Source organism: Salvelinus namaycush, chromosome 37 (assembly GCF_016432855.1).
Source record: "Salvelinus namaycush isolate Seneca chromosome 37, SaNama_1.0, whole genome shotgun sequence".
NCBI lineage: Eukaryota > Metazoa > Chordata > Actinopteri > Salmoniformes > Salmonidae > Salvelinus > Salvelinus namaycush.
In genome coordinates this window covers 8,644,962-8,672,730 of record NC_052343.1, presented here as the reverse complement: position 1 = coordinate 8,672,730, position 27,769 = coordinate 8,644,962, and the positions used below count along the sequence as shown (strand labels likewise).

At 43.0% G+C, this 27,769-nt stretch overlaps 1 protein-coding gene across 1 annotated transcript in view; it reads left to right on the top strand.

Moving 5' to 3' along the window:
• The first annotated feature begins 743 nt into the window (after window positions 1–743).
• myom3 (myomesin 3) overlaps window positions 744–27,769 on the top strand; it is a 54,296-nt gene continuing 27,270 nt past the window's right edge. Inside the window, exons 1-14 of the mRNA XM_038977399.1 lie at window positions 744–884; window positions 1,511–1,668; window positions 2,241–2,333; window positions 3,457–3,545; window positions 7,719–7,859; window positions 8,844–9,005; window positions 11,462–11,603; window positions 18,028–18,227; window positions 18,607–18,660; window positions 20,678–20,805; window positions 23,618–23,801; window positions 24,097–24,271; window positions 24,582–24,703; window positions 27,202–27,389. Coding sequence (XP_038833327.1) covers window positions 744–884; window positions 1,511–1,668; window positions 2,241–2,333; window positions 3,457–3,545; window positions 7,719–7,859; window positions 8,844–9,005; window positions 11,462–11,603; window positions 18,028–18,227; window positions 18,607–18,660; window positions 20,678–20,805; window positions 23,618–23,801; window positions 24,097–24,271; window positions 24,582–24,703; window positions 27,202–27,389 — 1,977 coding nt within the window. The remainder of the gene's footprint in view (window positions 885–1,510; window positions 1,669–2,240; window positions 2,334–3,456; window positions 3,546–7,718; window positions 7,860–8,843; window positions 9,006–11,461; window positions 11,604–18,027; window positions 18,228–18,606; window positions 18,661–20,677; window positions 20,806–23,617; window positions 23,802–24,096; window positions 24,272–24,581; window positions 24,704–27,201; window positions 27,390–27,769) is intronic.

Genomic DNA, 27,769 nt, shown 5'->3' with positions numbered 1-27,769 from the left:
TACCCCAAGAGACTTGCAGATGTAATTACTGCGAAGGGTGGCTCTACAAAGTATTGGCTTTGGGGGAGGGGGGTTAAATTTTTTCATCTTATTTCTTGTTTGTTTCACAATAAGAAATATTTTGCATCTTCAAAGTGGTAGGCATGTTGTGTAAATCAAATGATACAAACCCCCCCAAAATCTATTTTTTATTCCAGGTTGTAAGTCAACAAAATTGGAAAAATGCCAAGGGGGTGAATACTTTCGCAAGTCACTATATTATAAGATTATGTATTTGTAAGGTGTCCATATTAGGACCATAAAAATATCATTATAAACTGGGTGGTTCGAGCACTGAATGCTGATTGGCTGAAAGTTGTGCTATATCAGACCATATACCATTGGTATGACAAACCATATATTTGTACTGTTGTAATTACGTTGGTAACCAGTTTAAAATAACAATAAGGCACCTCAGGGGTTTGTGGTATATGGCCAATATACCACGGCTAAGGGCTGTATCCAGGCACTCCGCGTTGCGTCGCGCATAAGAAGAGCCCTTAGCCGTGGTATATTGGCCATATACCACACCCCCCTTATTGGCCTTATTGCTTAATTCTATTTCTATGATTAGGACAGCCTCAGTATCACAAGGAGTTGGTGTATGTACTGTATGCACGTTTGCCAATAGGCCTTTTCTCAGTGGCTTGCTAACAGGGAATCTCTTGGTTCTCTGGTCCAATAGGGATGTCCTGAAGGAGACCATGGCAGCGGATGAACAGGGTCTGAGAACTGGAGAGAAGTGGACCCTGTTTGGAAATGAGGCTGAGAAAGTGGAGGTGGAGGTGCTCAGGGAACAGCGTTATGTCCGCCAACGCTGTGACCGCATGGCCTTGCGTAGGCAGGTAAGAGTCTGCTCTGATCTCATCCCATACAGATATACACGGACACTCCGGACACCGAATTATAGGCCTACGGTATTGTGAATTCAGTACGGCCAAATGTATAAAAACAGTTGCCAAGTTGAGAATCAACATGGTCTCATTTAACTATTGTAGTTTTATGTCGCCAACGCTGACATCCCTACATTTCCCCATGGCTTACTGAGTTTCTTTGCCTTACGTTTTTTTGCCTTACGTCAGTTGACCAGTAATCAAATCAAATCAAACTTTATTTGTCACATGCACCGAATACAACAAGTGTAGAACTTACCGTGAACTGCTTACTTACAAGCCCTTAACCAACAGTGCAGTTCAAGAAGAGTTAAGAAAAAAAAATCTAAACTAAAGTTACATTTTTTAAAATAAAAAGTAACATAATAACATAACAATAACGAGGCTGTATTACAGGGGGTACCGGTTCTGAGTCAGTGTGCGGGGGTACAGGTTAGTTGAGGTAATTAGGGGTGAAGTGACTATGCATAGATAATAAACAGCGAGTAGCAGCAGTGTAGAAAACAAATGGAGGGGGGTGCATTTGAATACCAGCTGTAAGTGTATTTGAATACCAGCTGTGTCTATCCGTGTTCCAGGCTGAGCAGAAGGCTTCCATCCATTTGAAGTATCTGGAGGACCTGAGTCAAAAGGCCCCAGACTTCCCTATCCCACTGAGAGCCCACATGGTGTGGGAGGGCATGGGGGTCAAACTATCCTGCACCATCCAGGGATGCCCACCCCCTAGGGCCACCTGGTAAGCACTCACACTTAAGGCTAATGACCTCCATTGAAAATCTCTGAAGACGGATAGGTTACAGTATGCTTATTATGTAGCTACACAGGTTTTGCCATGTCAACCTTTGATTCCTGAATTGGAATATTGCTCTGATATTTGTGGGTGAAATGACCTCATTTGCTTCGGTATTAGCCTTGGCAATGTGTGTAACCGTCACCCTTGATAAGCAGATGCACTAAAAGACTAGCTGATGAAAAGAATACGTGTTCAGTATTCATGCCTGCGCATAGTCAGAGCTGTGGACCAGATGACCTGCGGCTTATGAGTTGAACAATCCCAGATGGGACGCATGCATCCCAATGAGCTCTGAGAGTCTTGACTCGACTGAGACGGAGCTCAAGAAGAAATGGGAGATCAAAAGCCATCTATATGCTAAAGGAGTCATGTTAACTGTTGCGTAGCATAGATTAGCATAATTAGCAACGGGCATGAACATTGAAAGCATAACAGTGGTCATGTTTACATTTAATTGGGATTTTTGTTAGTTTATACCTAGACATTTGGGCTGTTATTAACTCTCTCCTTCCCAGGTATAAGGACGGAGTACCCCTGAGTGCCTATGGCCAGGCTTGGAACTACAGTCTGAAGCAGAAGTTTGGCCTCAACACGCTGGAAATCAGAAGGTAACCGAAAGGATTTTCAAATGTGTGCCTTTAGCACACTGCTGTTCAAGACGTTGTAGTTACCTCCTCTTCCATTTCCTCCTCCTTCCTTCTGAGTGAATATGAGAGTGAACTACAGTGTCTTCAGAAAGTATTCACACCCCTTGACTTATTCCCCATTTTGTTGTGTTACAGCCTGAATTCAACATGGATTAAATAGTTTTTTCCCCTCACCCATCTACACACAATACCTTGTATTTTAGTGCCTTGTTGCAAACATGATACATGTTTTGGAATATTTTTTATTATGTACAGGCTTCCTTATTTTCATTATGTAAATTAGGTTAGTATTGTGGAGTAACTACAATGTTGTTGATCCATCCTCAGTTTTCTCCTATCACAGCCATTAAACTCTGTAACTGCTTTAACGTCACCATTGGCCTCATGGTGAAATTCCTGAGTGGTTTCCTTCCTCTCCAGAAACTGAGTTTGGAAGGACACCTGTATCTTTGTAGTGACTGTGTGTATTGATACACCATCCAAAGTCTAATTAACAACTTCACCATGCTCAAAGGGTTATTCAATGTCTGTTTTTTTTTATTTTTACCCATCTAACAATAGGTGCCCTTCTTTGCAAGGCATTGGAAAACCTCCCTGGTCTTTGTGGTTGAATCAGTGTTTGAAATTCACTGCTCAACTGAGGGATCTTATAGATAATTGTATGTGTGGGGTACAGAGATGAGGTAGTCATTCAAAAATAATGTTAAACACTATTATTGGACACATGCAAGTCCATGCAACTTATTATGTGACTTGTTAAGCACATTTTTACTCCTGAACCTATTTAGGTTTGCCATAACAAAGGGGTTGAATACTTATTGACTCAAGACGTTTTAGCTTTTCATTTTTAATCAATTTGTACTAATTTCTAAAAACATCATTCCACTTTGACATTATGGGGTATTGTGTGTAGGCCAGTGACAAAACATCTACATATAATCCATTTTAAATTCAGGTTGTAACAATACTTTCTGAAGGCACTGTACATGAGAATGTTGACATGTCTTGTGATTTAGCTTTGGGCTCAGCCTGGTGCCAAGATGGTGGCACAAACACATGAGTCATCACCCTTCCCCATCCCCAGGTGCTCTGTTGAGGATGCTGGGGAGTACAAGGTGGTTGCCAAGAGTTCTCTGGGTGAAGCTACTACCATTGCCACTCTGGTGGTCAACTGTAAGTAGCTGCTGATTCTGACAACTGTCATGGACATGGTGTTCCTAATATGGACACCGTACATGCAGATTGCTCCTCTGCCTCAAATTCAGATAGATCATGTTAAATTGGTAACCATGTCACATTTCCCCCTTTCCTGCTCCATACTAGTCCATACTTGTTTTACTCAAGTGAGACAACCTAAGGGGATGCTCATTCATACTTCTATGGTAAATGAATCACCATTCATCCGTACCAATTATTTCCAATTCATCTTGATCCAGTTTCCATCTGCAGTGATGGTTTGCACCTAGATGACTGGCGTTTTATTCCATATCAATAGCCTACACCTTCAATCTAAACTGATTAGTGCAATACATTACATGCCATTACGAGTGAAAAAACACATGTAACTTAGCGCTTAGAGCATTGGGCCAGTAACGGGAAGGTCGCTGGTTTGAATACCCTACCAGACAAGGTCAGAAATCTGCCGATGTGCCCTTGAGCAAGGCACTTAACCCTAATTTGCACCAGGGTCGCTGTACTGTTATGGCTGACACTGTAAAACAACACACTTCACTGCCCCTATAAAATATATTTTTATTAATGGGTTAGTCCGCGTATTAACTAACCAAAAACCTACGGTGTCTGCAGTCTACTGCACACATTAACAGAACGTCAGACCATTCGTTACACCACCACAACAACTCTGTAGACAGAAGGGATGTTAATAATATTACAAGAGTAATTAATGAATTAAACTATGAACCTTTTCCCCACGCATCTTAATGGCCTAGAAACAGTGTGAGGGTGCCCTGACAATACCGGGACACTCCTTCTCCTAGATCAATTAAATGGTGAAGGGGGGGCCAAGCTCTCCTATTCACCTATCATCCATATTTCACATGCTCACGTTTTCCTTTCGATTGTTTGAAGTAGGCTCAAGGGAATATTAGTTGTGACGTGTATGAAAGTGGCTTTGCCAGGATTGATTTGTCTCTCTTTCTCCCTCCTTCCCTCTATCTCTCTGCACCCCCCCCCCCCCCCCTCTCTCACCTCCTTGTCCCCCCACTCCACGATTCAGCATATCAAGGAGCTGAGGCCGCAATCAAGCAATCCTTGACCCCAAGTAAGTTTCATGCAGCGTCTAATGAAAAATTTCCTTTTTAATTTCTCTGCCGCCTTTTGAAGTTCACTCTCTTCTCCTCCGCTAAGACTGAGCCTTTGAAGACACTGACAACTCTGAGGCTCTGCTGCATGTGCTCTGACATGGTTTGGCTGACTGGATGCAAGGATGAATTGGATGGCAAAGGGGTGCTTATGGTTCATCGGAGTGCGTGTTGAGGGAGTGTGTGTGTGTGCACATGAGTGTGCACATGTGTGCGCCTGTATATAAAGAGGTTGATTGGGAGGGGTAGGTGAACAAATCGCTGCCATTTCAGCGCAAGTCAGAGTCATGTATATTTCAGCACAGAGAGAGAGTGTGCGATTTGTTCACTTTTGCTGGCAGCTTAGCCTATATGTATAATGCTCCTAAGCCATTCTCCAGATATTGAGCAAGTAGAGAGGCTGGTTGCACCCACAGGGAGACCATGCAGAGTCGTGATTAGACACTGACTAATAACCAAAAGCTTATTTATATAGATTGTTTAGCACTGCTCTGTTGCCTTAGTAAATGACTTGCTCTTCCTAGATTGTGTCAGCATCACACACGACTGGATCAAACTGTTATTGACAATAACAAACTCACTGTATCACACACTGTTTAAAGTGGTGTGCAAGTCACAATCAATGGACTCAGACAGTGGTGTCCTCTGCATGTTTGAAACGAAATAGCAATCATTCCGAATGAAGCTTTATCAGCATGTAATGCCATCCATACACCCTGGCTGAGGAGAAAATGGGATTTGAATTGCAGAATGACATTAGTGTGGTGCTGAGACTTCAGTTTGTCATGCGGAGCAGGGAGACGGATACTATTATCCGATGTGCATTACTCCCTAAAACAAAGAGCAACCCCAGCACATTTATCATAATCATGACGGGGACATGCAGGGAATGACTGAAACAGAGAGAAAGTTTGGGAGAGATGGGGAGTTATTCAATTGATGTGCATCCGAATGATTGCCCTGGTTTGTTATTTAGACAAAGATCATTATGGAAACATGTCGGCGACCTTTCAGATCTGTTGGTGGGAATGGGATCTGACAAGGCCTGGTAGTTTTCACTTTTATCTCACAATTAGGCTAGACCCTGTTTGTCGACGGAAAAGGGGAGCTCCGAAAAGGAAGAGTTTTATGTTCGTAAATGAGCTTTTATTGTTTAAATACATTGTGAAAGAGATGGGTGTGTTTTTCACTATTTAATCATGGAATGGGGTTGTTCAGTGTATTTGTTTTACATCTATCACTTGATTGTTTTGTTTCAAAGAGACAAATAATCATGTTTTTTTGCTAAGTGCTATACATCCGTCTCCCTCTCAGAGAAATAATTAGTACTGATAGGTTTTACACAGTCAAATGTAACAAATAACTAAATTGTTTATAAATGACTGTACATACGACACATACAATATTCAAAACGTGTTTTTAAAAACATGAATCAATACAGTTATATGAGATCTGTATACAAGACATTTACATTTGACATTTTAGTCATTTAGCAGACGCTCTTATCCAGAGTGACTTAGAGTAAGTGCAATCATCTTAAGATAGCTAGGTGAGACAACCACATATCACAGTCAACTATACAGGATACAAACATTCCATTCGAGCTACATACCGGATATATAGTGTTTTACCAAAAAATTAAAATATTCATACTCATCTAAAATCTGAGAACAGTAATATTTTACACACATATGAAGGTACCCAGAAGCAATCATTTAGGACGGAAAAACACAACTGTGAAACAATTGTGGATATAGCGTTTTGAAAATCTTCTCATAAATCTACACACAATACCCCATAATATCAAAGCAAAAACATAAAAAATGGAAATAATACATTTACATAAGTATTCAGACCCTTTAATCAGTACTTTGCTGAAGCACCTTTGGCAGCGATTACAGCCTTGAGTCTTCTTGGGCATGACGGTACAAGCTTGGCACACATTCTTCTCTTCAGATCCTCTCAAGCTCTGTCAGGTTGGATGGGGAGCGTCGCTCCACAGCTACTTTCAGGTCTCTTCAGAGATGTTCGATCGGGTTCAAGTCCGGGCTCTGGCTGGGCCACTCAAGGACATTCAGAGACTTGTCCCGAAGCCACTCCTGTGTTGTCTTGGCTGTGTGCTTAGGGTCGTTGACCTGTTGGAAGGTGAACCTTCACCCAAGTCTGAGGTCCTGAGCGGTCTGGAGCAGGTTTTCATCAAGGATCTCTGTACTTTGTTCCGTTCATCTTCATCTCGATCCTGACTAGTTTCCCAGTCCCTGCCACTGAAAAACATGCCCACAGTGTAACGGATGTGAAATGGCTAGCTAGTTAGCGGGTACGCGCTAATAGCGTTTCAATCAGTTATGTCACTCGCTTTGAGACCCTGAAGTAGGGTTTCCCCTTGCTCTGCAAGGGCCGCGGCTTTTGTGGAGCGATGGGTAACGATGCTTCGTGGGTGACTGTTGTTGATGTGTGCAGAGGGTCCCTGGTTCGCGCCCGTGTCGGGGCGAGGGGACGGTCTAAAGTTATACTGTTACATTGATGCTGTTGACCCGGATCACTGGTTGCTGCGGAAAAGGAGGGGGTTGAAAGGGGGGTGAATGTAACGGATGTGAAATGGCTAGCTAGTTAGCGGGTACGCGCTAATAGCGTTTCAATCAGTTACGTCACTCGCTTTGAGACCCTGCATTTTTACTCGGCTGCCACAAGTGAGAGAATCTGAGGGAGAGCAAAGCTTGTTACTCATTGCTTGCTGAATAATGGGATGTGTTATCCCATTATTCTCTAGTGTCTTCCATAGTTCGCAGATGGAAAACCTCAACTTCATCTGACATAACGTCAGAGGGTGGAGATGTTGGGGAAATGAGTTCTCATCTCGGTGGATTATTTCCCATCTATATGTTTGTTCTTGCTCATTTCTCTTATTTTGCCTTCTCCTCCTCTTCTTCACCCCAACTTTCCCACCTCCACCTGCCTTTCCCGCTTTCTTTTCATCTTACTCTTCCTCCTCCCCCCACCCATCCTCCTCCTCCTTCCTCTGTAGTTGCAATGCTGGAGCGGGAGGCTCTGTTTGAGTTCAGCTTCCCTCCGACCTGGGCGAAAGAGGGGGAGAATCTGACCCTGCAGTGTGCCTTCTCCTCGGCCCTGCTACCCTTCCAACAGGACGTGGCCTGGTTCAGAGATGGTGAGTGGAAGTGGGTATTAGCTTGGTCTGTTATGTTTGTGCGGTCTTGTCAACTCCTATCGACAACGACTATAGTTGGCAAGACAGTACAAACAGATATGGGACCAGGCTAGTATGAATTCTTCCCCAATATCAACTAGTATTGGCATTGTTGGCTGTATCATCTAAACTGTATACAAGCCATACTTTATACACAGAATGTACAAAACATTAGGGACACCTTCCTTAAATTTAGTTGTACCCCCTTTCACCCTCAGAACAGCCTCAATTCGTCGTGACATGTACTCTACAAGGTGTCGAAGCGTTCCACAGGGACGCTGGTCCATGTTGACTCCAATGCTTCCCACATTTGTGTCAAGTTGGCTGGATGTCCTTTGGGTGGTGGACCATTCTTGCTACACATGGGAAAATGTTGAGTGTGAAAACCCCAGGAGCGTTGCAGTTCTTGACACACTCAAATCGGTGTGCCTGGCAACTACTACCATACCCCGTTCAAAGGCACTTAAATGTTTTGTCTTGCCCATTGACTATCTGAATGGCAAACACAATCCATGTTTAAATTGTCTCAAGGCTTTAACATTTTTCTTTAACCTGTCTCCTGCCCTTCATCTACACTGATTGAAGTGGATTAACAAGTGACATCAATTAGGGATCATAGCTTTCACCTGGATTTACCTCAGTCTAAGTCATGGAAAGAGCTGGGGTTTCTAATGTTTTGTACACTCAGTGTTATTTCAGGTGAATCTCCAAAAGCCTTCCCACTGGGCACAGACGTCAATTCAACATCTATTCCACATTCGTTCAACAGAAATGACGTGGAAACGACATTGATTGAACCAATGTGTGCCCAGTGGGCTATTTTTTACAGCCTCGGCTTCTTTGTATTATTCTGATGCACATCACTTGCTAGAGGGTGCTGGGCCCAAGAAACCTGGTATAAATGAAGTAGGACCCACCCACAGGAATGCCACCTCCCTTCCACAGGAGTCCAACTGCGCCAGTCCAGCAGGGTGGAGCTTCAGACCGCCCTTCGCTCTGCTTCCCTCACCCTGAAGGGCGTGCACAAGGAGCAGGAGGGCATGTACATGGTGCGTCTGCGTACCTGGGAAGGGGTCAAAGAGCATAAAGCCTACATTTTTGTCAAAGGTAGGTTCTGGGATGTTTTGTGTGTATCTGTGGGTCTGGTGTGAGGTTGCATATTCCCTGTAACATTCACAATAGCAACTCTGAGTTTGGAGTGTTCATAGTTTTTCTGGTGAAAATGTGGCCACCATACCTTTGGTGTCAGTGGTGAGATTTCGGTGCCAGTAGAGGCACTATACCAACATTAAGGCAATAATAAGAAACCACAATGCCAAGAGCAAGGCAGCTGCCAGCTGACATGTTAAGATCTTCAAGCAACTAGCCAACACTACAATACAAGTAGATTCTTCCCAAAGTTGCCTGGAGGCCTTGAGATACGTCTGGGTCCCACAGGTGCCTGTGGTTGGGTTTAGCAGTAGTGTGTTTCGAAACAAACCTAACATTTCCACACTTTATTGAAACCCACCAGATTCACAGTCACTTCACAGTCACGTCCACTGAATGTTTCATGACTCCAGTCACCCACACCTCCCCACCCCCTTGTCCCTCCTCTCTCCCTCATCCCCATTGCACTGCATTGTATTTTCTGTCTTATTAAAAAATCTTGGTCCTTAACTGCTGCTGGAGTTAGAGTCATTAGGGAGTGGAAGTGGAAGTGGAAGTGGATTTTTTTTCTGAATTTGCATTACAAATGGGTGGTAAGAGAGAAGAGACCAGGGCCGTGTTTGGTTTAGTCTTTTAGCTTATCAGAGGGAGAGATGGAGGGAGGGAGGCCAGAGGGAGAGAAGGAGAGAGACACACATAGGGACCTCCTCACCACCGAGTACAGCAAAGTAAAATTACAGACTGAGGGTGTCTACTAGTTCAACATGGTCTCAATAGAATACGTCAAAATAGTGAGATGTCTGACATTTGACCGCAAGGACATTTGTGAACAGTCATACTGATACCTAGGCAATTGGTCACGACTCATCGGCCTTAAAGCTGAGTCGCCCAAGGCACATTTGTTGTTGTTTTGTTTAACAAACGGAAGAGATGGGTATCCAGCGGCGTGTTAAAGAAAATCACAGTACCTACTCCGCTATGGCAAAAGTTACGTGCAAAAGTTACGTGCAAAAGTTACGTATTTTGTTGTTGTAATATCGCAAATGGACGTGGCAGTTTCACCGCAACGGATTCCAACTTCAATGTCTCACACTTGCAGCATAAACTGTAAGAAAGTTGGAAAGACATTTTGCCTGACATTTCTCTTCTCTTTTGTTGGTGCCAAAGCAACAGTCTCTCAAGCCTCAGAGAATAGAAAACGGGTCTAATACATGTCACATCTTATCTCTTTAATCCTCTTACCATAATTCCCTCGTTCCTTCTCTCTCTCCTATCTCTCACTCCTATCTCTCTGTCTCTATCTCTCACTCTATTTTTCTCAGTCTCTGTTTAGTGCTCTCGTTTGCGCTGTCTTTATAACTAATGCAGATTTGATGACCTGTTAATCTTACCTCCAGACAACGCACCTTGCTTTCACATGGCCGCTCCAGACAGACATCGTGAGAGGGTTTAATTGAACTGCTGTGGATTACATTACCTTGCTGGCTTTTAATCCTCCCTCTCTCCCTCTCCCCCTCTCGCCCCCTCTAATTTTTACTCTTTACACTTTCTCTCTCTTTCTCCTTTTTTTCCCATCTCTATTTCCCTCTGTGTTTCTCTCCGTGTCCCTGTCTCTCTCTCCTTCTCTCTGTGTCCTCTCCCTCTCCAGCCTTTTAATTCAATTTCAATTTAAGGGGCTTTATTGGCATGGGAAACATATGCTTACATTGCCAAACCAAGTGAAATAGATAACAAACTAAAGTGAATAAACAAAACAGTAAACATTACACACAAGTTCCAAAATAATAAAGACATTTCAAATGTCATATTAGTATATATGCAGTTTTGTAATGATGTACAAAAGAGAAAATAAATCATCATAAATATAGGTTGTATGTAGAATGGTGTTTGTTCTCCACTTGGTTGCCCTTTTCTTGTGGCAACAGGTCACAAATATTGCTGCTGTGATTGTACACTGTGGTATTTCACCCAAAAGATATGGGAATTTATCAAAATTGGATTCGTTTTTTGCGAATTCTTTGTGGGTCTGTGTAATCTGATGGAAATGTGTCTCTAATATGGTCATACATTTGGCAGCTCAGTTTCCACCTCATTTTGTGGGTAGTATGCACATAGCCTGTCTTCTCTTGAGAGCCAAGTCTGCCTTCGGCGGCCTTTCTCAATAGCAAGGCTATGCTCACTGAGTCTGTACATAGTCAAAGATTTCCTTAATTTTGTGTCAGTCACAGTAGTCAGGTATTCTGTTTAGGGCCAGATAGCATTCTAGTTTGCTCTGGTTTTTTGTAAACTCTTTCCAATGTGTCAGGTAATTATCTTTTTGTTTTCTCATGATTTGTTTTGGTCTAATTGTGTTGCTGTCTCTCTCCCCCTCCCTCCCCTCTTCTTACGCCTTCCCCATTCCCTCCCCTACTCAGATGCGTCTGCAGTAGTGTCCGGTGGTCCAGGCTCTCCTCTGGACCTGAAGGTTTCTGATGTACAAAAGGACTATGTCTTCCTCACCTGGGAGCCTCCCAGTGCTGATGGAGCCTACCAAGTGGAGGGTTACTTTGTGGAGAGGTACTTTGCGACTGTAACACCGGTGTTTCACTAGTGTATGCACCGTTATGTTATACTAGGGAAATTGTGTTTCCATAGCTAGGGCTGACAGTGAGGACTTGTGAAGAGCAGAATCACCACCACTGCATAATCAAAACAATTGCTCTGTGAGGTGTTAAAGTTCAGTTAGCCATTGTTATTTAAATGTGAAGAGGCCTTTAGGGCTTTGTATGAATACCGTACCAAGGACATAGGTTGAGGACTCGTATAACCTTTTCACACTACCGAGCCAAGCTGTAAGTTCAAATAATCAAATGGATGAGTGATGGCTGTGTGGCATAGGCAAGATGCAGTAGATGGTATAGAGCACAGTATATACATATGAGATGTAATGCTTGTCGTGGTTGGAAGAAGAGGAGGACCAATGCGCAGCGTGGTAAGTGTCCATATTGTTTTAATACGAATAATGAACACTGAACAAAAACAATAAAACGACAAACGAACACTCCTGTACGGTGAAACAAAACAAAGAACAGAAAATAATCACCCACAACACACAATGAAAAACAGGCTACCTAAATATGGCTCCCAATCAGAGACAACGACTGACACCTGCCTCTGATTGAGAACCATACTAGGCCCAACACATAGAAATCTAACAACAGAACAAAACATAGAAAAACAACATAGAATGCCCACCCCAACTCACGCCCTGACCAAACTAAAATAAAGACATAACAAAGGAACTAAGGTCAGAACGTGACATGAGATGAGTAATGTAGGGTATGTAATCATTATATAAAGTGGCATTGTTTAAAGTGACTCGTGATACAATTATTACATCCAATTATTAATTATTAAAGTGGCTAGAGATTTGAGTCAGTATGTTGGCAGCAGCCACTCAATGTTAGTGATGGCTGTTTAACAGTCTGATGGCCTTGAGATAGAAGCTGTTTTCAGTCTCTCGGTCCCAGCTTTGATGCACCTGTACTGACCTCGCCTTCTGGATGATAGAGGGGTGAATAGGCAGTGGCTCGGGTGGTTGTTGTCCTTGATGATCTTTTTGGCCTTCCTGTGACATCGGATGATGTAGGTGTCCTGGAGGGCAGGTAGTTTGCCCACGGTGATGCGTTGTGCAGACCGCACTTCCCTCTGGAGAGCCTTATGGTTGTGGGCGGAGCAGTTGCCGTACCAGGCGGTGATACAGCCTGACAGGATGTTCTCAATTGTGCATCTGTAAAAGTTTGTGTGTTTTCGGTGACAAGCCAAATTTCTTCAGCCTCCTGAGGTTGAAGAGGCGCTGTTGCGCCTTCTTCACCATGCTGTCTTTTTGGGTGGACCATTTCAGGTTGTCCGTGAACTTTCCACCTTCTCCACTACTGTCCCGTCGATGTGGATAAGGGGGTGCTCCCTCTGCTGTTTCCTGAAGTCCACGATCATCTCCTTTGTTTTGTAGACGTTGAGTTTGATGTTATTTTCCTGACACCACACTCTGAGGGCCCTCACCTACTCCCTGTAAACCGTCTTGTCGTTGTTGCTAATCAAGCCTATTACTGTAGTGTCGTCTGCAAACTTGATGATTGAGTTGGAGGCGTGCATGGCCACGCAGTCATGGTGAACAGGGAGTACAGGAGAGGGCTGAGAACGCACCCTTGTGGGGCCCAAGTGTTGAGGATCAGCGGGGTGGAGATGTTGCTTCCTACCCTCGCTATCTGGGGGCTGCCCGTCAGAAAGTCCAGGACCCAGTTGCACAGGGCGGGGTCGAGACCCAGGGTCTCAAGCTTAATGACGAGTTTGGAGGGTACTATGGTGTTAAATGCTGAGCTGTAGTCAATGAACAGCATTCTTACATCGGAATTCCTCTTGTCCAGATGGATTAGGGCAGTGTGATTGCGATTGCGTCGTCTGTGGACCTATTGGGGTGGTAGGCAAATTGGAGTGGGTCTAGGGTATCAGGTAGGGTGGTGGTGATATGATCCTTGACTAGCCTCTCAAAGCACTTCATGATGACAGAAGTGAGTGCTACGGGGTGATGGTCGTTTAGCTCAGTTACCTTAGCTTTCTTGGGGACAGGAACAATGGTGGCCCTCTTGAAGCATGTGGGCCCAGCAGACTGATTTAGGGATTGATTGAATATGTCTGTGAACACACCAGCCAGCTGGTCTACGCATGCTCTGGGGACACGGCTAGGGATGCCGTCTGGGCCAGCAGCCTTGCGATGGTTAACACGTTTAAATGTTTTACTCACATTGGCCACGGTGAAGGAGAGCCCACAGGTTTTGGTAGCGGGCCGTGTCAGTGGCACTGAATTGTCCTCAAAGCAAGCATAGAAGTTGTTTAATTTGTCTGGGAGCAAGACGTTGGTGTCTGCGACTGTGCTGGTTTTCTTTTTGTAATCCATGATTGACTTTAGACCCTGCCACATACGTCTCGTGTTTGAGCCGTTGAATTGCGACTCCACTTTGTCTCTATTCTGACGCTTAGCTTGTTTGATTGCCTTGCGGAGGGAATAGCTACACTGTTTGTATTCGGTCATGTTTCCGGTTGCCTTGCCACAATTAAATTCAGTGGTTCGCGCTTTCAGTTTTGTGCGAATGCTGCCATCAATCCACGGTTTCTGGTAAAGGACGGTTTTAATAGTCACCGTGGGTACAACATCACCGATGCACTTGCTATTTAACTCGCTCACCGAGTCAGCATATACGTCAATGTTGAGATGTTTGTTTCTGTCGGCGCGATGCGTGAAGAAACCGACTGGCTGTACCGACTCTGATAACATATCCCAAGTGAGCCATGTTTCCATGAAACAGAGAATGTTACAATATCTGTCTCTCTGGAAGGCAACCCTTGCTCGAATTTCATCTACCTTGTTATCAAGAATCTGGACATTGGCAAGTAGTATACTCAGGAGCAGTGAGCAATGCCCCTTCTGTGGCGCCGTTGTTTTGGGTCGCCTACTGGGATCAGACCATTGTCCTGGGTGGTGGTCCGAACAGAGGATCCGCTTCGGGAAAGTTGTATTCCTGGTCGTAATGTTGGTAAGTTGACGTTGCTCTTATATCCAATAGTTATTCCCGGCTGTATGTAATAATACTTAAGATTTCCTGGGGTAACAATGTAAGAAATAATACATAAAAAAACAAAATACTGCATAGAAGAACGCGAAGCGAGGCGACCATCTCAGTCAGCGCCATCTTGATGGCATCGGAGAGGAAGGCAGACGTTTAATGCGTCCCCGACCTATTGTGCTTTTTTGTTTGTTTATTTGCGTTGTTTGTAACTTATTGTTTTCCTTATTTTGTACATAATGTTGCCGTCTCTTATGACCGAAAATAACTTCTAGATGTCAGGACTGCGATTACTCACCAAGGACTAGCAGAATCCTTTTTTCCTTTCACGACTCTGACGAGCCCGATGCAAAGGATATACTGCTTCCTCGGGAACAGGCCCAGATCCCCGCGATTTGCGTGATGAGGAGAATTCGTAGGCGATCGAATAAACCCCCACTTCCCTCCATTCTGCTAGCAAACGTGCAATCTTTGGAGAATAAAATTGACGAGCTACGCAGAAGATTAAACTACCAACAGGACATTAAAAACGGTAACATTTTATGCTTCATGGAGTCGTGGCTGAACGACGACAATATCAACATACAGCTGGCTGGTTACACGCTATACTGACAGGATAGAACAGCGGCGTCTGGTAAGGCAAAGCGCGGCGGACTATGTATTTTTGTAAATAACAGCTGGTGTACAATATCTAAGGAAGTCTCGAGCTATTGCTCGGCTGAGGTAGAGTGTCTCATGATAAGCACACTATCTACCTAGAGAGTTTTCATCTATATTTTTCGTAGCTGTTTACATACCACCACAATCAGAGGCTGGCACTAAGAGAGCATTGAATGAGCTTTATTCCGCCATAAGCAAACAAGAAAACACTCACCCAGAGGCGGCGCCCCTACTGGCTGGGGACTTTAATGCAGGGAAACTTAAATCCGTTTTACCAAATTTCTATCAGCATGTTACATGTGCAACCAGAGGAAAAAAATAACTCTGGACCACGTATACTCCACACACAAAGACGCATACAAAGCTCTCCCTCGACGTATGTACATACCCCAACCAGAAGCCATGGATTACAGGCAGCATCCGCACTGAGCTAAAGGGTAGAGCTGTCGCTTTCAAGGAGTGGGACTCTAACCCAGAAGCTTATAAGAAATCCTGCTATGCCCTCTGACGAACCATCAAACAGGCAAAGCGTCAATATAGGACTAAGATCGAATCATACTGCACCGGCTCTGACGCTCGTTGGATGTTGCAGCGCTGGATGTGGCAGCGCTTGCAAACCATTACAGACTACAAAGGGAAGCACAGCCGAGAGCTGCCCAGTGACATGAGCCTACCAGACGAGCTAAACTTCTTCTATGCTCGCTTAGAGGCACCAGCTGTTCCGGAAGACTGTGATCACTCTCTCCACAGCCGATGTGAGTAAAACCTTTAAACAGGTCAACATTCACAAGGCCGCAGGGCCAGATGGATTACCAGGACGTGTACTGCGAGCATGCGCTGACCAACTGGCAAGTGTCTTCACTGACATTTTCAACCTCTCCCTGTCTGAGTCTGTAATACCAACATGTTTCAAGCAGACCGCCATAGTGCCTGTGCCCAAGAACACTAAGGTAACCTGCCTAAATGACTACCAACCCGAAGCACTCACATCTGTAGCCATGAAGTGCTTTGAAAGGCTGGTCATACCTCACATCAACACCATTATCCCAGAAAACCTAGACTCACTGCAATTTGCATACCGCCCCAACAGATCCACAGATGATGCAATCTATTGCACTCCACACTGCCCTTTCCCACGTGGACAAAAGGAACATCTATGTGAGAATGTTATTAATTGACTACAGCTCAGCGTTCAACACCATAGTGCCATCAAAGGCTTCTAAACAGCTTCTACCCCCAAGCCATAAGACTCCTGAACATCTAATCAAATGGCTACCCAGACTATTTGCATTGCACCCTCACCTCCCCCTCTTTACACCGCTGCTACACTCTGTTGTTGTCATCTATGCATAGTCACTTCAATAACTCTACCTATGTGTACATAATACCTCAACTAACCGGTGCCCCCACACATTGACTCTGTACCCCCCTGTACCCCCCTGACTCTGTGCCCCCTGTACCCCCCTGACTCTGTACCCCCCTGTATATAGTCTGGCTATTGTTGTTTTACTGCTGCTCTTTAATTACTTGTTACTTTTATCTCTTATTCTTGTCCGTATTTTTTAAAACTGCATTGTTGGTTGGTGGCTCGTAAGTAAGCATTTCACTGTAAGGTTCATTTCACTCTACTACACCTGTTGTATTCGGCGCATGTCACTAATAACATTTGATTTAATTTGAAACTGGCCTGCTTACCTGTACGTTCAGTCTAAATGATAAGAGTTATCTTAGACATAAGCTATCTTTGTTTACTCCAAATCAACAACACACAGCAAACAAGACTAAACTGTTGGGCCACAACTTACTCGGATGTGTGTGAGGAAATTGGATTGGGGAGATAAAACCCCAGCCAACTTTGATGTAATATCCATTTGGCAAAGCCCAAAGAAGATGGATGATATGCGTAATAATAATTCAACATGGAACACAGCGTTAACTGAATCAAAGCCCTCCCATAGGTAACAGGTGCTCACTAATCACTAAAGCTGATCGATGCGCACGCGTGTGTGTGTGTGTGTGTGTGTGTGTGTGTGTGTGTGTGTGTGTGTGTGTGTGTGTGTGTGTGTGTGTGTGTGTGTGTGTGTGTGTGTGTGTGTGTGTGTGTGTGTGTGTGTGTGTGTGTATGTGCATACTTTCATCATTACACATCTTCTCTATTTAGCATGCAGAGAGCACATTAAAATACTAATGTTAGGTCTCACTCTGATGTATTATACGATATATATATATATATATATATTATATGCATCAGAGAAAGACCTAACATCAGAGAGACCTAACCTTCCAGTCGCCTAGCAACACATACACAGCTTAATGTTCTCTCAAGCTATTTGCTTTCTTTGTTTGCTTTCCCAGGTGGCATTGCTTCTTGTTCGGTATTGATTTATCAGCATTCAACGGCTGCTTTTCGTCACATTTTCTTATGAATGAGTTGTGAGACTTGTTATGTTGATATTATGTATTTGGGTTGAAAAATGATTGTCCTTTGTTGGCTGAAATGTGTTTTTCTTTTATGCAATCAAATGTTTACAAATGTATTTTATAATGACAAAATTATATTCACGGAGAAATAACTAAATTGGTGAATGTTGCTCTAAAAAACTATTTTGAAAGTCACAAAGTGAAATACATTTTTTGAAATGTATTCTTCTCCTTTCCCTTCTCTTATGGTCTCTTTCTCTCTCGCTCTCTCTCGCTCTCTCTCTCCCTAATCCTAGGTGTGACATTGGTAGTGGGCAGTGGGTGCGTTGTAATGACACCATTCAGAAGGCATGTCACTACCCTGTGAGAGGTCTGAGTGACAGCACCATCTACCAGTTCAGGGTGTGTGCCGTCAACCAGGCAGGTGTAGGACGCCCCTCTAAGGCCACCGAGCCTGTCATCACCACCGACCCTTTAGAACACACCAGAACTATGGGTAATCTGCACACTCAGATTTACACACACCGAACACACTCTGGGTAGAGGTCATTAGATAGAGAGAGACATAACATAGGCTAAATAGAATACATTGTGTGTGTGTGTGTGGTGGGGGCTATGAGAGCGAGAGAGAGAGAGGAGCGGAGAGGACAGATGGGTGCGCTGGTCAGATGCTGTGGATCATTAGGCACAGATGAAGTACGGCCAGAAGGTTGGCTTGCCTCTGACTGTTTCCCCCAGCTCTCTCTCTCTAGCTCTCTCTCTGCTGAGCCCTGGCATGCTGGCATCGTATGGACGGTTTCTTCCATGTTATCTACTCATTGTGCTATCATGCATTTCATTTCTTTATTTTTCTCTCTCTTTTTCTTCTCAATCAGTTATCAAGGTGGACAGAGGTAGAGAGATCACCATCACCAAAGACCAGCTGGAAAGTGAGAAACCACATACATCATCATTGTAGTACTATTACTGACTGTGTTCGTAGCTATGGTACTACAGCATTTTCAATTGTATCCCCCAGTGGTTTCCCTAGACCGAATAGTTACGATACAGTATCACTGCATATTTTTGCTTTCCCCTTGGTATTCTTTAGACATTTGAAAACACATGTTCTGCAATTCTATACAGTTTAACATTACTTTTTTTGGGGGGGGGGGTATTTTTTATTTTTTATAGAGGGGTATTTTGAAAACACAGTATAAGTGGAAGTGGAAAGTGATTTTTTTGTTTTGGTAAAACCGATTTTTTGGGGGGGGTGTGTGGAAACAGTTAACTTCAACACTTTAGCCATGGGGCAGAAAGAAAATGTTGCAGTTTAAAATTGTAACATTTTTCAACTTCATATTCATCTCCAGCACCACCCCAACATCAGCATGTGTGAAAATGGCGCGTTTCTATGTTTTGTAGTAAAGAAAGATACGCGTTTCTGTTAGGGGAATTTTATAATTCCTTTATGTACTCATTAATTAAAATCAATCTGTCTATTTCTAAGAATTTGTAAGATACTTATTAACATAAAATAGACAGGGTCCAGTCTTATTAGAATTAGATAATAGTGTTTATTCTCGTGAGCGCGCTCCCATTTAACCACAAACAACAGTTTATATACAAAATATGACGTCATTGGTTACAGAATAAAGCTCCTCCTCTTGACCAAGATAAAACAGGTTCAAAAGTTAATTCCAACTCACCAGCGCACACACATGACACACAATATCATTTATTCTCCTGAAGGCTCACTATAATTTATTACCACTTTAGCAGACAACTCAAGATAATGGAAGACCTAAGAAGTTACTCAGTGCCTTATCTAAACATCTCAGGGCTAGTGTTGGGTCGGTTCAACCATAGTTTAACGATCCTTTTTGCTTACTTTATAACCCTCACCACACACCTCTCCAACTTAGTTGGAATGGTGTTTATTATGTTTTAATTACTCCTTGTTCATGCTACATAATCCTTTCCTTATGAATTAACATTATTAATCAGATATAATAATAATACAGTGTAGAGTTCAATTAGTTATAGTTTTATCTAAATGTAAACATTGTTTAGTCATTATTCATAAAATTCCTAACATTTTCCAATGACATCATCAACCAATTAGCAGACAGGCAATGCCTACTAACAATTGGTCAAAATCACACAGTGCACACCATTGTCATTGGAAACACTTATCTTTCACTATCTTTTTTTACTACAAGACACCCGTGGCAATTTCGCCTATGATATTTAATATAACAACGTCATGTTTCTTCTTATCTTCCATCATGCTTTGTGAAAGCAATGTACTTTGTTCCATTAGGTGGACTATTCTCTATGGTGTCCTAGTAAATGCACATTATAGCCCAGGGTAGTCAGCGTGCTTCTCTCTGAACAGGGATCATAACATGACCCTGATGTAGCTCAAAGAGGGAGGAGGAGGCAAACACCATGGAAACACCAGGGAATGGTGTACTATTATGAGAAATAAAGTACTATCTCAGCCTCATAGACTGCCATACTCTCTTTTTCGAGGCACCTGGGTACAGCTTAAGGTTTCAATGAATCAATAACTGTGTGTGTGTGTGTGTGTGTGTGTGTGTGTGTGTGTGTGTGTGTGTGTGTGTGTGTGTGTGTGTGTGTGTGTGTGTGTGTGTGTGTGTGTGTGTGTGTGTGTGTGTGTGTGTGTGTGTGTGTGTGTGTCATGACACAGTCTGTGCGTTTCTCAGAAAAAAAACACATTTTATATCTGACCCTTGCTTGGTCATGTGATCCAATGCTCTGGGTCTTGTTTAGCAGGGTACACCGTAGCAAAGCTATTTGCAATGGAAAATGAAAATATGTGTTCCTATTGGACAAGTTCAGATAGTAATCCTCCCCGTCTCTAAATGTTTTCTCCTTCTGACCATGCCCCTGTTGTCTTTACTATCTTCTACACCCATCCTCCCTCCTTCCCTCTGACCTCAGGTCAGATGAAAGTCCCATTCCCTCCCACTGGTGTCCATGCCTGTGAGGTGAGTGACAACTACGCCGTGCTTAGCTGGACTGAGCCAGAGCCCAGAGGCAAGGAGCAACTTACCTTCTATGTGGAGCGGGTGAGTTAAGGCCTGTCCTCCTACTCATACACACAATACAGAGAAACACACACACACACACACACACAAACACACACACACACACAGAACAGCTAAACATTCATTAAAACGCAGGTCCAATTAACCCTCAACCCGGCCATCTTAGTGCGTGTAGTGTCAGCCCGCAGCTGCCCATTGATCTGTTTTACTGTTGTAGACTCGGAGCCAAATTAATGAAGAGCTCTGACCATTATATAAAGATTAAAGAGGAGGGGGAAAAACACTGGCGGTGTCAGTTTAGGTGGGCATCGGTGCACTCGTTAAAAACTGAGAGACCTTGAAGTTGCTCTCTTGTCGCTAGTTAATTTGCTTTCTCATGAACTAACAACAAACGTTCCTGTGATGTGCAAGGAATGATTCCAAGAGACCATTCCCTTAATGTCAAATAGAACTTACCCGGAACGTGGTTACCATGTTCTCAGAACTTAAGATATTATGTGTACAAAACATTAGGAACACCTGCTCTTTCCATGACTTAGACTGACCAGATGAATCCACGAGAAAGCTATGATCCCTTATTGATGTCACCTGTTAAATCCCCTTCAATCAGTGTAGATGAAGGGGAGGAGACAGGTTAAAGAAGGATTTTTAAGCCTTGAGACAACGATTGTGTATGTGTGACATTCAGAGGCTGAATGGGCAAGACAAAATATTTTTGTGCCTTTGAACAAGGTATGGTAGTAGGTGCCAGGCGCACTGGTTTGAGTATTTCAAGAACTGCAGCGCTGCTGGGTTTTTCACACTCAACAATTTCCTGTGTGTATCAAGAATGGTCCACCACCCAAAGGTCACCCAGCCAACTTGACACAACTGTGGGAAGCATTGGAGTCAACATGGGCCAGCATCCCTGTGGAACGCTTTCAACACCTTGTACAGTCCATGCCCTGACAAATTGAGTCTGTTCTGAGGACACAATGGGGTGGAACTCAAATATTAGGAAGGTGTTCCTAATGTTTTGCGTATGTTCTAGGCACATTTCATTGGAACGGTGCAAGATATTTAGGTATCCAGTTTTCTGTGAGTGAAGAGAATATTCCATCAAAGTCCCACCAAGCATACACAGACCATGGTTACCATGTTCCCAGAACATAAGATGTTCTAGACAAGTTAAATGAGAACGTTGCAAGAACATTCATGTGCCCTCCAAAAAAATGTATTACACATCACTTATTGATGCCGAGCCAATCAAGGCCCTGATTGGTGAACCACTGACCCATTCATAGCTCTTTGTCTGTTGGCAATGTTAGGGATACTCACTCACACCGGTGCTTTTAACATAGTGCTTTCAACGTACATATTTAACACACATGGTTATATTGTGCATGTTCATTTATACAGTAATTATTATTCAACATGTCCTAGCCTGGGATTTGAACTCACAACCTTAGTTCAACGTACTTCTATCTTCCCGATGCGCCACCATGCCCGTGTCAGGTGTCAGTTAATCTGATTATTCTCTCATCCTTGAATTTATTGACTTATTTCAGCAATTTAAAGGCTTTCTGTATAGTTGCCTAATATTGGTGGGGCATATTAACCTATTAACATATTAATGGCCTGTTTTAATGATAGCCCTGAATCACTATGATCAATAAAATGTTTTCTTGAGTGTACTCTTAACAGAGCTGAGATTTACTTCAAAGTGTATTCACCAAACTGGATGTTTCAGATCTACACAAGTGCCTAGGGAGGGGGGTTAGGGTTTCTTCTGGACAGGGCCTCTGGCCCAATAAGCACATGCCCTAAAGATATCGAAACGTTGATGGAATATTCTCCTAACCCTCGAAAACTGGACGCATTAATGTTCTTGCAACGTCCCATAAAACACGTCTAGAACATTAATGTTGTATAATCTGATCAATTCTGTTTGACATTAAGGGAATGTTCTCCTAACCTTAACACCAAAACATGTTAAAAGGTTTCTCACAAGGTTTTAGCTAACATAGAATGTTCCCCCAACTAATGGAAAACTGGACAACTGGACATTACCTGTAACATTACAAAAACGTTCTCTCTCCCCATAATTGTTAGCTGGGTCAAAGCTCTCTCTCTAGGCTTTGGGGGTGATTAAAAGTATAACTCTTGGTTTTCTAGGTTCACGGTTGTGAATTAGCCACAGTTTTGTTCTGGTTTAGTTTCAACGTCAAGGAGGTTTTATAGTACATGTTGTGGGTGTGTTCGTACATGGCCACCAAACTATAAAGGACACAAGTGTTCCTATTTTGATGAATGTCTTACAATGACTAAAGTTTGTCAAAGTTTTGGTTGGGGGGGGGAGGGGGATCATTCATTTTACATCTCCCCCAAAGTGCCCCAGTTCTTCAATATCAACCAGGGCTCTGCATGCTAGATGCCCAACAGCTTGCAATTACAATAATGAGAAGAAAAGCGGCAAACTGCCACAGGAAATAGCTTTTTATTGGACTTTTATAAGTAACTCTGTAATAAAACTGTCCAATCCATCAAAAGCATCTGAAATTACCAAGATCTCCCGCTTCTGTTCTGCCCAGGAATATTCAAATATCCTCGGCTCGCCCTTGGGCTTGCGCTTTATAATCGCTGATCTCCTTTTAAACACTGGGTTTTATTCAAATGTACATTTTAAAAAGGACTTAAAGATATGGGAATGAAGTTAATGGAGCAGAAAAGAGAAATAATAGTGAGAAACACTTGGATTAATCACTGTGTGTATGTCTGTCTGTCTTTCTGCCTACTTCTCTTTCCATCTACCTCCGTGTCTCTCTCTCGGTTCGTACTTCCTTCTGTCCATCAGTCCATTGCAGGTAAAAACAGCTGGCAGCTGGCCAGCATGGACATCACGGTGGGCTCTCCCAGGTTCCCCATGTTTAACCTACAGAAGGGGAAGTCCTACTGCTTCCGGGTGCGCTCCGTCAACAAGTTTGGCGTGAGCGAACCCTCAGAGCCGAGCCCGCCAATCTCACTGGTACAACCCCAAGGTGAGGGAGAGGAATAAACTTATTCTTTCTTTAATGTTATACTAGTTCCATTGATATGGATTTGTGTATGCTGTTATAAATAAAAAACAGTTCTATGGTTATTCTACAGGGACAATGGTTCATCAGTTAACCATTTTCATCCTTCCTTCAGTACCTTCTCTATGGAAGAAAGTTTTTTTTAAACAGTTCTACCTTGAACCATAAAGGGTTCTCCTACAGGGATGGCTTTAGATAGACTGTTTTTATTTTCCTAAGAGTGTGCCAATCAGCTGAGCTCACTGTGTTATCCTGTTAGCTGCTCCTGCTCCAGCCACCTCCGTCTTGGCCATCCGAGACACAGATTCTGCTGTCCTGCTTCAGTGGCAGGAGCCCAAGGAGAAAGAGGGCATTCTGGGATACTACCTGTACTATAGCGAGGCTGGGAAGCAAGAGTGGAGGACGGTCAACAACAAACCAACCACCAACACCAAGTACAGTACTGAACTCACTGTGCCATTTAAATTAACTGAGCTCCTCTATTTTGAAAGCTGTTTATATTGTGCATTGGATAAATGTTGTAGTTTACTCTCTTGCCACTAATTCTACAACAGAACATGATGGGACTGTTTCCAGGACACAGATTAAGCCTAGTCCTGCTCCATTGACATTTCCAGTTAAATTGCTTTTTAGTCCATAGAACCATCCCAATGTAGAAAGAATTGCTTAGGCATTAGGCCTCTATGAATAGTCAAATTTGACATTGCAACACCTAGGCCTAAATGAGGTGTTTTTTCCTCTCAGGTTTACAGTCAATGGTCTGAAGTCGAAGAAGGAGTATGTGTTCAGAGTGAAGTCTGTGGGTCGAGCTGGGAACAGTATCTACTCCAACGAGTCTCCCCCTATCCTAGTGAAAGCAGCTCTCAGTGAGTACCAGACAAAAACAGCTGACTGACCCACAATGTTGGACATGCTCCTGGGACATATTCATTAGGGCAAACTGAAATAATGAAACAAATAGAACTAGTTCAGATAGTCTCTCCCTTTTTTCCCCGTCTGTTTTCAACGAATCACAGAATAGTAATTAACTAGGAAGTCAGGGCACCACGGACAAATTTTGTTTTTAGAGTGTCAATTTCACGAATATATCATATCTTATCGATTACAGTCTTCTATTAATGTATTATTACCTCATCAGTCATATTCTGAATGTCGCAAACCCTTGGATATCTGCACGAACTCTAGCATAGATAATGAATCAGCGATATACAAATTGGCTTAATTATTTATTTACTAACTAACTTCATCAATCACAGAATTACATAAACACACACAGACAATAGGTCATACTGACATGATAGAAAAGTCCCTAGTGGGCTAAGCCGATATGACAGCTTGGTAGACAAAGGAAAGGGGTGGGAACAGTTCAAGAGTGGGAAGCTCTGAGAGGATTCACTGTAATACAGTTGATAACTACACTCATAGAAATTGCTAATACTTTGAACATGAACAAACACTCATTCGAAATGAAATTGCAAATTTCATATTTACAAGTGTATGCCTTTGCTGTCCCTCTCTGTGATCGCTGGTCCGTCTGCTGGATAGTCCGTTGACAGAACGCCTCTGGTTTGTCCACCAGAGATCAATGTCTGTTGTAGGTTGTTATAATGGATACTTCAGAGTACAATTAGGAAATGTTCTCAGATCGGATGCGTGTACCAGACTAAAGTATTTAAACAGCTGCAGCTTGAATAATTGTTCTTTAGTTTGTAGATTTCTTAGCCAATTCAACGTGGGAATGATCTCCACGTTCTCTGGTCTTTTCCTTTGGTAGAGTTGCCAACCATTTCAACATGTAGCGACAGCTTCCATGTTTTCTGGTCTTGTCCTGGAGTTGTAGTTTAAACCACTTCACACACCAGCGTCACCCGGCATGTTTTGGTCTCTAGAGTGATAGCCATTCCAACGTGGGGACCTCGTCTGGCGTTATATTGACTCTAGTTTGTAGATTTCTTAACCATTCAAGACGTCCGGCTTGCCGTGGGTCTCTTTGGCATCGAGTAGTACTTCTTCTCTGTTGAAAGTTTCAGAGTTCCAGCCATTTCAACGTGGGAACTCCTGTCCCTGCGTTTTTGACTAATGTACATTTAGTCAGAAGTCCTTTATAAGCACTCGCCTTGGAGGGCGGTTCCATGACGCCTGATGTAATGTCTGGGCTCACAGGGGCGTTCTAAACAAATATCTCGTTTAGAAGGCCAACATCACATTACATCTTCTCACAAATAGTTTCATATTCAATCATATAGTTTATACAACCATCAGATGCAAACCCCATAATTGAGAAGTGTACACAAACAAAGACACAGTAATGTGTGTTTCCTGTCCTTCATGAGATCACCAAATGAAACAAACTCGACATTACTGTCCCTTCAGTGTCCACGGACCATTCCCACATTCTCAAGCATAGAAATATTGTTTAATTGTCAAATTTTGGGGATTAGGAGTTTTGGCAAGAATAATGTCTTTGTTCTCCCTCAATACTCCATGGCAGCGAAGAGAGTTTCTCCCAGGAATTTATGACCGTTGTAAAACCTGTGGTGGGAGAGAAAGTGAGAGGGGGAGGATGATATACACCCAAAAGGGCCACGTCGTGACACAGGGAAATGTGTTTATACTTGTGAATGTTTTCATAGTGATCTCTTATTTACACTTTCACTGGCTAATTTGACGGGATAAGGAGGTGTAAATGTGAAATATTAAGTGATCATGTAAATTAGTTGGAGTCCATTTTCTTTTTCAGTCAGTCTTTGTTAGTAGCCAAGGCTTGTTTCTCTGTATTCTCCTTTCTCTTCATCAATCTATTCCTGATCTCAATTCACCATTAGTTCATAACAGCCTCATGAACCCATTACATGATGACAGGTATTAGATCTAATGGGTAGGCTCCTGAATTATTTTGGTTTGTCCACAAACACAGTGAAATACATAGACTTGTGATGAGGCAGGAACCTGATCAATAACTGCTGACCCCTCTCACTGCTGTCTCACCCTATAATATCATGTCTGATAATAATAATAACATGCACTCTGCAGGCTGCTACATTGTAATGACCGCTCATTTTAGCTGCCACTCACAGTGATGCCAGATTCCGAATCTGGACTCGGATCAGTTGATGATATGGCTGAAATCCAATATTTTGTGTCTGGAACCCTGTGTGGCCTTAAATTAACTGACCTGATACATGGAAGTGGACAGAATAGAATGGAATACAGAAGAATAGAAGCTGATTAGCTATTTATTAAAAACACTATCCATCTAAACTATCTATCTAAATGTAATACTTTTTTTTGTTTGTCTCTGGGCAGGCTGAGGAAACGTATAGCATGCCGAAACTTTCTTTTCAAATACATCTCCCCTTCCCAGTTGCCCCATCCCCTTCCTCTGCCATCGCCCTGCTGCTCTGCACTGGCTCTGAGATGATTCTCACCTGGAGAGCCCCTGCTAACAATGGAGGAGACCCTGTACGAGGCTACTACCTAGACCAGAAGGACAAAGAGCTGGACGCCTGGAGAAAGGTCAACACCAAGCCTGCCAAGGAGAGGCAGCACAAGGTGAGGAAGGATCTGGTGCCAGTACCCAGGTGTCACTGCCGTTAGAATGTTGGGTCACATTTGACATGACAAAGGCCCTCTACCAGTGTAATGTTAAGGATAAACGCTGATGCTCTGTATATTATCTTGTAAATAACTGACGACTTTTATCCCGCTTATACTACAGTTGCCAGAGAAAACAATACTGAAGCACATATTTACCGGTAGAAATTACGTGTTTTAATTGATATTTAATGTTTGATAAGTAAATTCATTCTTTTTCATCCTCCCACCAAACCTGGTCATTAGTTCTATCGGTTAGCTAGCCAACATAGCAGGCGGAACATAAACTTCTGAGCGGAGTTCCCACATCCGGTTTTCAGAACATCTGGTTGTTGGCA